Genomic DNA, 12,050 nt, shown 5'->3' on the forward strand with positions numbered 1-12,050 from the left:
AACGCTTGGAGAACAAGCAATGTTGACAGAAGTGAAGGCAGCGCCGATCGTGGCGAAGTTCATGATCGCATCGGGACTCTTGGGACAGTTTCAGTCAGTGGACTCGGTCGCCATGGGTAAGGAGCAGGGGGAGGAGGATTCAAAACCGAAACCAACCCAAGACACTGCGAATGTTGGAGAAACAGGGAACACATCACAGTGGCCGGGCGCCAGGTCCGCCGAGGTCACCTCACACCAACGCACATGGAGAACAACGCACGCTGCCGATGAAGACGAAGAAGCATGGCGCCATGACCCGAACCTATTCGTGTTCGACCTGCCGGAGTGATGCAGCAAGTAGACCTGGCAGTCCTGGGGATACAGGGACTCGGTGACTCGGGGAGCTGGATGAAGAAGTGGAGGTAGAGAAGTGAAGAAGTGGAAGGTGCATTGCAGAGAAAGAAGGGGACACTCTGCGCCCGCGGGGACTACGGGAAACCATCTACACCGGGCAGATGGATTGACTTTCTTTACATTTCTTTTGTCTTGTTTGCATTACGCCGGCCGGTTTGTGGCCTTACTTTTCAGGTGGCAGGACCTCGAGAAATCGAGTCCTGCTCACAGGGTGGATCTGCATACTGGGAATGCACCACCATTTATCGTCGGGAGCGGGCTCTGGGACGCAACCCCCGCATAGCAGCATGTATGTAAAGCGAGCTAAATCGGGTCAATGAATTCATCATCATCATCATCATCATCATGCTTCCGGTGTTCAGCAAAGGAGTCAAACTTTGGTATGCCTGGCCATTTGGGGGTTTTGTCAGTTCCCATCTTGAGAAATTGAGGTGGCGGGGTAGTACCTGCGAGAGGGTTTGGGCCATGGCTCAAATTGTGCAATTGGCATTCCTGCTCAACATCGGATGATGCTTCTAGCGTGTGAAGGGCCATAGTTACAACGGAAACAGTCATATCTCAGTCAGTGGGGGCGAGGAGGTAAGCGGGGCTCATTTTTTATCCTGGGGAACTGGAAACGTCCCAGGTTATCATAAACCGAATTGCGAGCTGAGGCAAGGATCGGGGGCACTCGTGAGATAGTCAGCCAGATTGGAAGACTGGACTTGATAGTAAGCTCCAAGGAGTCCAGACTACCCTCAGCGGAAGATCCTATCCTAAAGCATTGATTCATTTAATTTGGTGGCGTAAGATACATACCAAGTGCTCTACTTCTACATTCTGACCGCTGCCTGCAGGTGCAATGCAAGTAGACCACACCGCCACATCAGATTCTCCTATACATCCAAATAACACACTCATCTCAGTAAGCTGTAGGGATTGATTGTGCGGATGCTGTCCTTACGGGTCCACGTAGAAGAATTGCATCTTGCTCACCCATTTCCTCTCTGTACTCGGCAGCAGTAGCACATCAATCTCTTTCTTTATACGATCTCAGACAGCCACTGCAATGACAAAAGCAACCCCCACCACTGGCATTACGGTGATCATTGTCGGCCTAGGGATTGCCGGACTCACTGCCGCGATTGAATGTCATCGACAAGGGCACGAAGTGATCGGCCTGGAGAAGAAAAGCACGGTATACCAACTGGGTGAGTCCTTCCTGCATATCCCGGCCGTGAGCATTGTCAAATAAACACCTCGCTGAACATCCCGCCGGAGTTTAGGGGATCTAATTGGCCTCAGTGAAAATGGACTCAAGGTCCTTTCGCAATGGCCCACCGCCAACGGCACTTCCGTCGCCTCAACCCTAACATCTCTCGGGAGCGAACTATCTTCCGTGGAGATCTTCAGTAGTGCTGGAGAATTGAAATACAGCATCCCCTTCGGCGCCGATAGTCCAGTGGCGGGACTGTTTCTTCGTCGGTCAGACCTGGTCGAAGCGCTGTATCAGTACGCGACATCTGATCTCAGGTTGGATCTGCGATATGGAGTGGCGGTAGAAGAATACTGGGAGACAGCCACAACGGCAGGTGTCGTTGTTCAGGGTGCAGAAAGAATTAGCGGACATTGTGTGATTGGGACGGATGGTATTTATAGCAAAACACGCGCCGTCATCACCGGGGACAGCCCAGAAGCGGACACCGCCACTCTTCTGGAAACCGGAGGTGCAATCTTTCGATCAACGTTTGATGCGAGTGTGATCGCCACGGATCCTGATGCACAGTGGGTATTGCAGGGCGTGTCGGCACATGACCGCCATGAGATCTACCTTGGGAAGGATGTCACGATTCTTATGGGGACCATGGCAAAGGGAAAATATGTGTGGTGGAATTGCTCACATAGGGTACGGCACCCCCAACTTGGGCATGTCGATGATGCATACTGACCATAGGTTTCGGCCACAGGACCCGACGAAAGCTACCACCAACTGGGTCCAAGCCGCATCTATTACCCCGGTCCTGAAATACATCCGTGACTGGCCAATTGCCAATAAGCTCTCCGCCGTGATTGCAAAAACCCCTCAAGGCAAATGTTTCAATCATTCGCTGGTCACGAGGAAACCGATACGGACATGGGTGTCGCGCCAGGGTCGAATGGCTGTGATCGGGGACGCGGCGCATCAATTCCTGCCACATACTGGGCAGGGGGCTAACCAGGCCATTGAGGATGCCGCCGTGGTGGCAGTTTGCTTGCGGCTGGCGTCGCTTTCAAAAGATTCGAGGACCCCGAAATCGGATGGCGTTCCCCTGGCGTTGCGTGTGATGGAAAAGCTCAGGTATGTTTTGCACTAGCCGCCCTTCGTCGGAACTGGTTTTGATATCAACTACTCCTCAGATATAGAAGGGTCTCCCTGATCCAGGAAGGCTCCGTTGAAGCCCAGGAAGTCACTCTTGAAGGTGATATGGATACTGGCACTTCCGGCGATCGTTTCAATGCGATTTCACGGCCGGCTTGGATTCATTGCCATGACTGTATTAGTCACACTCATGAGGAGTTTGCCAAAGTAGTGGATGCTCTGAGCAAGAGAGATGCGGACGCATACGTTCCCACAAATGCGCCGGTGGATGGATTGTTCCATGCGGAAGACGATTATATCCTGCGAGGAAAGGGGTCTCTGTAGGGGTATAGAGAAGCGGTGGCTATAGTGAAAACGATAAAATCAGTTACTTTGTTAAACGCATCCTGTGGCCTTCTGCTCAAATACTGTATCATCACCTAAAGGCGAGGCCCTGCATGTGAGGGAAAAGCTAGCGAATTAGAGAGTAGGACACCTACAGGCTTTTGACAGGTGGTAGTCGTGAGTTACATTTGATGGTAGATGCAGACTCCTCATTTGATACCGAGTGATTGGCCAACGGCTACAATACACGCGCAGAGTAATTACCACAAGGGATTTCGAGAATGAACATGTCATTGCTAGGTAATTCTAAGCCATATCTCGATTCCACGTAACAGATGGTCGTCTTTTGCGATAACTACCACTGAATCTCGGAAATCAATGCATCAGGCTTCGAGAGGAATTGATCGAGAGTCATCGCCAGCTTGTCTACCAGCATACTTGCAATCTCGTGCGACAGCCGAATCTCCGGCCCAAGGATAGCGACATGCAAGGTATCTTTCCCAGGAACTAGTTGCACTTGGACATCTTCCAGGCGTCCATGAAACGCCCAATTATGCGCACACGCCTGACCATCGACAACGATCGGAGGAATGGCCTCGGTGTTCTCCAAAACTAGGAGGTGACTAAACCGAGCAGTCTGCACCGGCCAAGAGGGAACACAATGCGGAACAATATCTGGTAGCTCGCAGGTTTCAAACGGCATCCGAGTAGCATATTGCGCCTGCGAGTGCGCGAGGAGATCTTGAACAGTGGCCCCCTGGTAATGAGGAATGGTAATACGCATTGGAGTCTCCGCTGCTGTGCATCCCGTGATGCTCTCTATATCCTGCACGAGAGGAAGCGTGCGACCTTCGACGAATTCGCCAAAAACCAGGTCGCTTTGTCTGGTGTATTTTCCGAGCACAAATGCCCAGGCAGCCCGGAACACAGACGCGAGGGTGATCCCAACGGGAAGAAGAGGGGTCAGGGTAATTGGGCGCATAACAAACACCATGCCAACATGATCCGGAGGCAGGCCAGTGGAGGACTTGTCCGTGAATACCGGTTGACTCATCTGGGAACCATGTAGGAATTGGGTCCAAAAGTCGATCGCTGGGGAAGACAAGTTTTGTTTTACACGACTTATCATGTAATCGGAGAATTGCAGCTCGCATTTGGATAATTCACGGCCCTCGAAGGCGGCCATAAAGTCTTTAAACATGACATTTAGCGTCATGGCATCAAACTGCGCGTGGGTGGTGCGGATAATGAGCAGACTGCGGTTGTCTTGTTTGTGGATGATTCTCGTTAGCTTCCACCAACGGGTCCCATTGAGGACGGGCTCGGCATCACGGTCACAAAAGCTCGCTGCAGCCTCCTTTACCGGCTGATTGTCGCAATCTTGGATGGAAATTGCGCTTTCGGGGTGGCGAAGGAAAGCTTGGTAGACACAGCCGTTATGAGTAACATACACGGACCGAAGGGAGATGTGTTTCTTTTGAACAGTCTCCCAAGCAGCCTCCAACCGGGAATGATCTAGGCCAGAGATATCCAGAGTGATATGCATGCATTTCAATCCAGCAGACTTCTGCTGGAAAGCAGTGGTGGGAAGGAAGCCTCCTTCCAATTCATTGACTTGCAGTTGACATTTGGCTAAGAGGTGATCTGTCAAAGTTGAGTCCAGCTGGAATGACACTGATGATGGCGTGTTTGACACGGGATGTTGGACAACCCCCTCCAACATGCCCGCCATCAACTGGATAGTTGGATTCTTGAACACCACGGCGGACGACAAGCCGGCATATCCCAGTTTGCGCGCACTGGCAGCAAGGCGAATGGCGTCAAGTGAGGTGCCGCCGAGACTAAAGAAATTGTCTTGAGTGCCGATCTGATCGACGGGGATTTTAAGACTGGATGCCCAGAGGTGCACCAGAGACTCTTCGAGCTTGCTCGATGGCTGGCCCTGAGAAGTCGCTAGCATACTGCTGTATTTCCTCCTTTCCATCGGCACCAGATTTGCAGCCACCGTGCGAATAGACCGACGGTCAGTCTTCCCGGAGGGCATCATAGGCAGGTGGGAGAGCAGCAGGAAGTCCGAGGGAACCATGTACGCGGGCAGTTTCTCCCGCAAGGCTATTTCAGCACTTCTCGCGTCGGCGGTAAATTGGTCGTCTGGCACCAGGAAAAGATTTTTGTCCGTGATCACACTGGTCATGTCTTGAGACCGACTCACAAACGCAATCAAATTGGGCTCCCGGTTCTCTGCCGTCACCAACTCGACAATCATCGCGTGAGGGGATGGGAAATGCTGTCGCAGCTGATGTTCAATTTCGCCCAGTTCCAGCCGTTGCCCGTGGAGCTTCACTTGGGAGTCCTTGCGACCCAGAAATTGCATCGATCCGTCCGTGTTGAACTGAACAAGATCGCCGGTTTTATACAATGATCCATATGATTCCCGGGCAAACTCTCTGATCCACGTAGGTGCATCGATGAAGGTCGACTGGCTTTTTTCACGAGGGCCAAAATACCCCCTGCCCACGGTGTGACCCTGGATGATTAGCTCTCCTACTTCTCCAACCTGCAGTAGCTGATTGTGGTTGTCCGGGTGCACGACCCAGGGGGTGACTCCCAGTGAGTATCCTATATTGTTCGGGTAGTCCTCTTTCATGGCAGAGTTCATGATATTAATGCACCCGGCTTCCGCGGGGCTGTAGCCATTATGCAGGTGAACATAGGGAGACCACCGGCACACATCCTCACTGAGCACAGGCTCCCCACATAGCATCACAGTTTTCAGGATTGGCAGATGTTCTGGTTCTAGTAGTCGACTAACCGAGGGAGTTAACATGGCAAGGGTTATCTGATATTTTTGGAGGGCCTTGGTGAGGTCACCCTTCCTCTCCTCTTCAGAAGGAATGCAAATGCATGCGCCGAAGACAAACGGAATCAGATGCTCAAATGTCGCCAGGTCAAAGGAATTGGACGAAAACTGGAGCGTTCGGGAATTCTTGTTCAACCCCAGCGATTGGCCACACGCCAGTGCGCAGGTTACCAGCGCCCGATGCTCCATAAGGAAGCCCTTAGGTGTGCCTGTGGAGCCTGATGTGAAAACACTGTAGAGCGCGTTTTCGGGCCGATTGAATGGCCCCTCGGAAGACTCGACAGACGGATGAGGAATTTGTTGGTCATCTACTCTCATCGAGTTCGAGCTGATTTTTGCCGCGATGCCGGCCGTTGCGGCCGACGAGATGATCATTTGTGCCCCGGACTCTGCAAAGATAGCTTGCAAGCGACCCACAGGCAGACTGGGATCCAACAGCACAAACGCTCCGCCCGCCTTGAGGACCGCATGTAGGGCAACGGTGATGAGCTTAGACTTTTCGAACAACAGGGCTGACAGGACCTCGGGTTTTACTCCCCGCTGGCGGAGTTCGTAGGCCATACCTGCTGAACGCTCTGCCAGCTCGCGGTATGTATATGAACCATCACAGGCATAGACGGCAAGGGCATTTGGACGCTCGAGAACGTGTTGATCAAAGATCTCATTTAACGTAGAGTTTACTGGATGAGATGTCGCGTTCTTCCAGTTATTCTCGGGAATATATTGCTGAGGGTCGATATCTTCTCCCGGAATCTCCACTGCGGTGGCAACGACCGGCACGGGCTTCTCGTCGTGACTCAGGGTCTCAATTGGCTCAAACATTTTACCTCCTTTTTTTTTGGTCTGGTGGGTTGACAAAGATTTCAAGTAGAGAGAGTTTCTCCGTGATTTTACTCTCGGTGAGAAGACTTTGACTCAGAAGGACTCGACTTTCCGACCACCTTCCTATTGATCATGATGTTGGGCAGAAATTACTTCGTTGCGATAGGTATGCAAGGGGTCTTTTTCAGCTCTCGCCTTTTTCCAAGATACTCTGCAGCTGTAAAAATGGCCTATGCTCCAACACGATCAATGCAGTAGTTTATTTGGAATCTGGTTGGTGCATCACTAAGTAATATTTCATTAATGCAGTGATGCATCATCCTGCAACGAAGCTGTTTGGTAATATGCATATCTAACGACCTAGAAATGTCTATGCATGGCCTGTGGGTTATAGCAAGACATTCCATAGTTAACTCAACCACCTAGGATCGTCATTCATTTGACCTATCATTCTCCAGCTCGGCAGGACACTCTGCGCTTATAATTTGGACTTTTACAGCAAAAACCAAGGACATTCATAATCCTTCGTTGGATTCTTTGACAGCCCACGATTTAGCACTAAAAGGTTACACGTAGTTTGCGAAAAGAAAACGAATGAAAGAAAAGAGGACTACTTACAGAGGTCTTGCATAGTCCACTGTCTTGAGAGTGTTTTACGAAACATACCTCGCAACTTTGTCCTGTGACAGAGTACTAAATGTCCCGTTTTGAAGAAATGACCCCATGGCATCCGATTGTAGTGTAACGTAAGCCTCCCATCCAGACTTCTCCCCAGATTCACTCGCACGCTCCGGCTGGATAATACAGAAGCCGTCTACTAGCGTAGCCTGCGGGTTGAACTCAACAATTTGACCTAAAGCGGGGCCAAAATCCAACCCATACACCTTCAGCTGTCGCCAACTTGACACCATCATGTTCGGAAGGTGTGTACCCATTTGGCTCCAATCCTGCTTTCTCATCAGGCGGGCTAGATCCCGGCGCACACTGGGGTCGTCAATCAAGGCGAGCTTCTGGCGGATCTGAAGGGCCAGTGCTGTGATTTCGAGAAGTGCGGCGTTCGCTATGGTAGGATGTTGGTGCCGTTTGGAAATCGAAACGGCCGGTTTGGGTAGCACACTATGGGGGTGTGCATTTGCACGGATGATAGAGACGCTATTCCCCAGATAGGTGCTTGGGAGGGAGGCAAATCTTTTACGCAGGTCGACAATCATGACCATCTCTGCGGTTTTGTCGGTCTGGGCATCTTTCATCTGATGGGTGCGGGCTTTGTACATGTCGAGTGCAACTAAAGCAGTCAAAATGTCGTTGGTAGAAATGAATTTTTGCTTGGGATTTCTTGAGTCATCAACAGGCCTCACGTCATCGTCGTGCTGCCGGGACTGAAGATCTGACAACACCCCGCTACAGGCGGTCTTGAGCTGTGCGATGGTCGCAGCCGCGAAGTGAAAAGAGTAGACGTCCAGTTTGGGCATTACCCAGTCCGATTCGGCCGTTGGCGCTTCGATCTTGCAGTCCTGGCTTTCTTCCTTGTCCCGACAGGATGACCTGGCTGTTAGCATCCCAGCGTCGTCAACCAGACGCCTCAGATATATCTCTTCCTTGAGCTCAGATGTGGGTGTCAAATTCTGGGAGCCAGGGTCACGGCAACGCTCCGCTAGCTTTTCAATCAACCGCCCGGCCCCCGTGGCATCAAATACGCTGTGGTGGAACCCTACCGCCAGCACAAGGCCGTCTGCGAGGACGTTGACCTGGAGACGGAAAACAGGTCGTGGACCTGGTGAAATGGGCAACAAAGAGACAGGAGGCACGTAAGAATCGTCCAGAGATGCAAACTTCTCGGTCCTACTAGTTGTTGCTTTGATTTGGAGGTTTTTATTTGGTATCACGTGGTGGGGGTGATGCTTGATGGAAACCATAGGAACTTCGTGGATCAGGGTTGAAGATGGTACGATCTGCATGACATTCTTCCTTCCATCTGGCGAGGTGGTTTGGATGACATCTCCGGCCAAAATTGGCAGCCTTTCAACAAGACCACTGACTCCTTGGTTGATGGCAATAAGACATTCTTCTGTGTTTTTGCGGAACGATAGAAAGAAGTTCATGAAAACCGGTCCCACCGTATGATCCAAGCAGGTGAGATAGAACGGTTCAAATGTCCTCACAGACTTGTTTGGTGTTTCTGGGACTGTCATTTTGTCCAAAGATCGGAAGATTGGACCTGCAAAAATCAATTCGACCTGTGTCTCTACGATGTATAAGAAATCACCTATGCTTTTCAGCTCAGAGCAGTTTCAAGTGTGATATGTCTGACACAAAGGACCGTGTAATTTGTCGTCATAGTAGAGAGTCTCCATTCAAATCCTTCCACCTGAGCCCATCCTTCCTATCTTCAATCGCCAAATGGCGGTGTAAGCTACCTATCATGGTTGCGTTCCTCGAACATATGAGCTGTCGATCCTCACGGCCGCGCATCTGCAAGGAGCCATAGGGTGGCGTATGCAACAGGGAAGTACATCTTAATGCCCAACAGGATGTCTGTAATCCTGTGGCTTGCAGCACAAAAGTACCCCTGTTCTTTTTTCGGCCATGTTACACCGGATAATTGAGGTTTTGGTGAACTTCTTTATGTTCGCATTTCATCCTTGTTAACTGAAGAATAAACTGTACTTGGTGGCTTTCATTCTCAACTTGCGATGTCTGTTCCGATTGGACGCCATGAGCTAGATCAGCTCTTTGGGACTAAGCCACCCCCAGGACTTGAAAGCATACAAGCCATGCGATGGGGAGCGAAAAATCCGCCCAATGATCCGCAGGTCTCGTTTTCAGGAAAAAATGTCATGATCACTGGTGCGAACTCGGGTATAGGGTATGAAGCTGCCATGAAGTTTGTCAAACTGGGAGCATCGAAGGTGATCTTGGCCGTTCGAACACCTGAAAAGGGGTATGCGGCCAAGCAAAAAATCCAGGTCTCTGTGGAGAAGGAGTGCAAATGTCATAGCATCATTGTCATGCAGCTTGATATGAATGATTTTGGAAGCGTGAAGCATTTTGCGACCGGCTTGGCGCAAGAGGTCGGAGCAGATGGCCTACAAGTCGCCATATTGAATGCTGGAGTTGCCCCTGGAACCTATTCAGTTGTCAAAGAAACAGGCTGGGAGTCAGCGCTACAGGTCAATGTCCTGTCCACGGCTTTGCTCGCCATCTGTATTCTACCTCTCCTCAAACAAGGGTCAGCCGAAAACGGGCAACCCGCACAGCTTATACTCACCGGTAGTGCTCAGTGCATCTCGGTGACGGAGAAGATGCCCTATGATGCTCCCAAAGTGCTGGAAGCTTTGAATGAGCCCGGGTCATTTCACCCGCGGAGCTCATATCTCACCACAAAACTCTTGGTTGTCTATGTTATGCAGGGATTGATAGACGATTATCTGGCTGCGCTTCCGGATCAACCACTCCCTGTGACTATCAGTGTAGTCTGCCCCGGCTATACAGTGACTAAAATCTGCCGGAACCTTTCCTGGCCTAGCAAAATTCTCATGATGTTGCTGAACACATATGGCGGGAGATCCGCGGAGGAGGGAAGTCGGTCCTTGATAAGTGCGTCGTTGCTTGGTGCAGATGGCCATGGAAAGTTTTGGACCAACGACAGCTTCCTGGAGTAAGTCATTCCAACTCTGATTGAATTTCACGTAGCATCTAAACATAACTGGCAGTGTTGAACATGCGTCCACAAGTGAGGGCCGGAAGCTTCAAGCTCGAGTGTGGAAGGAAATTCGTGAAGTTTGTGTAAATGAACTTTCAAAAGAAACAGATCGGCGTGTGCTCAGATGGGTGAGATAATGGTCGGATGACCGAGTCTAGCTCCCTCTGACGAAGCCTCATCACTGTATATGAGAAAAGACTCTCCAAGCATGAAGAGTTTTCCTTTGGTTCCAATCTGTATCTGTCATCACCGTTATTGGGAATCGTCTTCCCACATCTGCCACGTCTGATCGGATTTTGCAACAAGAAATTCAGTTTATGTTCGAGATAATACGGCAAAAATTCTCCAAAACGCTAAGAGAGGAGTTCACGTTTACTTGGCAATCAAAAGGTAGCCAAAGATGAGGATTGAAGCTTAAACAGAAAAGTCTATAGTACTAGGTTTGATCCGATTCATATGTACCGAGGAGCAATGATGTACATTAAGACCAGTTCCCACATTCACCAATTATTTTGAAGCATCGTTCTCCCGTTCCTTTAATGTTTCACGAACCTTGGGAAGAATGTATCGTCCATAATCAATGGCATCGTTCAGATTATCGTAGCCGCGGATGGAGATGAGATCGGCGCCAAGATCAACATAGTCAATGAGGGAATCGACGATAGTTTGGGGCGATCCAACCAAGGCAGTCGAGGCACCCTGTGCATTTGTTGCGGTCACAGTGGGATACCAAAGTGCGCGGTCCTGGACCTCCCCACGAGTGGCAATATCAAGAAGACGCCGAGAGCCCACATTCTGTGGGGGCGGCGCGTTCACGGGGACTCTACTTTGCCCATTCGCTCGGTTGGAATTCAGTGCATCAAGGGTTCGGTGGGCCTTGGCCCAGGCAAGATCTTCAGTCTCTGCGACAATAGGGCGGAAAGTCACCCAGATCCGAGGTCTGTCCGACTCGGGACGGCCGGCTTTTGCTGCCTCGGCATAGATGCGTTCAATTTGCTCCTTGGTTTCTTTCAAAGGTTCACCCCAAAGCCCAAAGATATCAGCAAGGGAGCCTCCAATGCGGTACGCTTCGGGCGATGAGCCACCGACTGAGACGGGGATGGAGTCGCCGGTCAGTCGAACTTGATTGCTGAATTGCTTGAAGGTGTAGTATTTGCTGTCCCAGTCAAATGGTTCATCGGACTTCCATGCACGGCGGAGAATTTTAATGTAATCTTCCAGGCGGCCGTAGCGTTCATCCTTGCTGAGGAAGTCACCTTCTTTCGCCTGTTCTGCGTCACTTCCACCGGCAATGAAGTGAACAACGACGCGACCGCGGCTGAGCTGATCGAGTGTAGCCAGTGCCTTTGCTGCCACTGTAGGGTACAGTGTGTTGGGTCGCAGAGCAATGATGACCTTGACGTTTTTGGTCACAGCCAGGATGGTGGCTCCAATGGTGAATGGGTCATAAAGTGCGGAGCCATAGGGAACCAGTGTGTAGTTATAACCGTAATCATCAAGGTTGCGAGCGTAGCGAACGAGATACTCGGGATCAATAGAGGCTTTGGCAATGGGATTGATCTCGGTAGAGGCGTTCGGAAACGTGACACTGATAAACTCCGCCATGGTGA

At 50.8% G+C, this 12,050-nt stretch overlaps 6 protein-coding genes across 6 annotated transcripts; 3 read left to right on the plus strand and 3 right to left on the minus strand.

The window, feature by feature from the left end:
• Nucleotides 1-19: 19 nt before the first annotated feature.
• Pdw03_1535 (Aldehyde dehydrogenase (AldH12), putative) lies at nt 20-328 on the plus strand (the record flags this gene model as incomplete). The annotated part of the gene is made up of 1 exon (XM_066099932.1): nt 20-328. The coding sequence occupies one exon, from the start codon at nt 20-22 to the stop codon at nt 326-328; it is 309 nt and encodes a 102-aa protein (XP_065957659.1).
• Nucleotides 329-1,441: 1,113 nt separating this feature from the next.
• Nucleotides 1,442-3,055, plus strand: Pdw03_1536 (TqaE; the record flags this gene model as incomplete). The annotated part of the gene is made up of 4 exons (XM_066099933.1): nt 1,442-1,583; nt 1,659-2,278; nt 2,340-2,710; nt 2,770-3,055. The coding sequence occupies 4 exons, from the start codon at nt 1,442-1,444 to the stop codon at nt 3,053-3,055; spliced, it is 1,419 nt and encodes a 472-aa protein (XP_065957660.1).
• A 355-nt stretch (nt 3,056-3,410) lies between these two features.
• On the minus strand, nt 3,411-6,737 carry Pdw03_1537 (Nonribosomal peptide synthase, putative; the record flags this gene model as incomplete). The annotated part of the gene is made up of 1 exon (XM_014679497.1): nt 3,411-6,737. The coding sequence occupies one exon, from the start codon at nt 6,735-6,737 to the stop codon at nt 3,411-3,413; it is 3,327 nt and encodes a 1,108-aa protein (XP_014534983.1).
• A 653-nt stretch (nt 6,738-7,390) lies between these two features.
• Nucleotides 7,391-8,929, minus strand: Pdw03_1538 (Transferase family protein; the record flags this gene model as incomplete). The annotated part of the gene is made up of 1 exon (XM_014679496.1): nt 7,391-8,929. One exon carries the CDS (start codon nt 8,927-8,929, stop codon nt 7,391-7,393), a length of 1,539 nt encoding a protein of 512 aa, XP_014534982.1.
• Nucleotides 8,930-9,430: 501 nt separating this feature from the next.
• Nucleotides 9,431-10,577, plus strand: Pdw03_1539 (TqaC; the record flags this gene model as incomplete). Its single annotated transcript, XM_014679495.2, has 2 exons — nt 9,431-10,395; nt 10,451-10,577. The coding sequence occupies 2 exons, from the start codon at nt 9,431-9,433 to the stop codon at nt 10,575-10,577; spliced, it is 1,092 nt and encodes a 363-aa protein (XP_014534981.2).
• A 370-nt stretch (nt 10,578-10,947) lies between these two features.
• Pdw03_1540 (Luciferase-like monooxygenase, putative) lies at nt 10,948-12,045 on the minus strand (the record flags this gene model as incomplete). The annotated part of the gene is made up of 1 exon (XM_014679494.1): nt 10,948-12,045. One exon carries the CDS (start codon nt 12,043-12,045, stop codon nt 10,948-10,950), a length of 1,098 nt encoding a protein of 365 aa, XP_014534980.1.
• Between the last annotated feature and the right edge of the window lie 5 nt (nt 12,046-12,050).

The sequence above is a fragment of the Penicillium digitatum genome, chromosome 5 (genome assembly GCF_016767815.1).
Source record: "Penicillium digitatum chromosome 5, complete sequence".
Lineage (NCBI taxonomy): Eukaryota > Fungi > Ascomycota > Eurotiomycetes > Eurotiales > Aspergillaceae > Penicillium > Penicillium digitatum.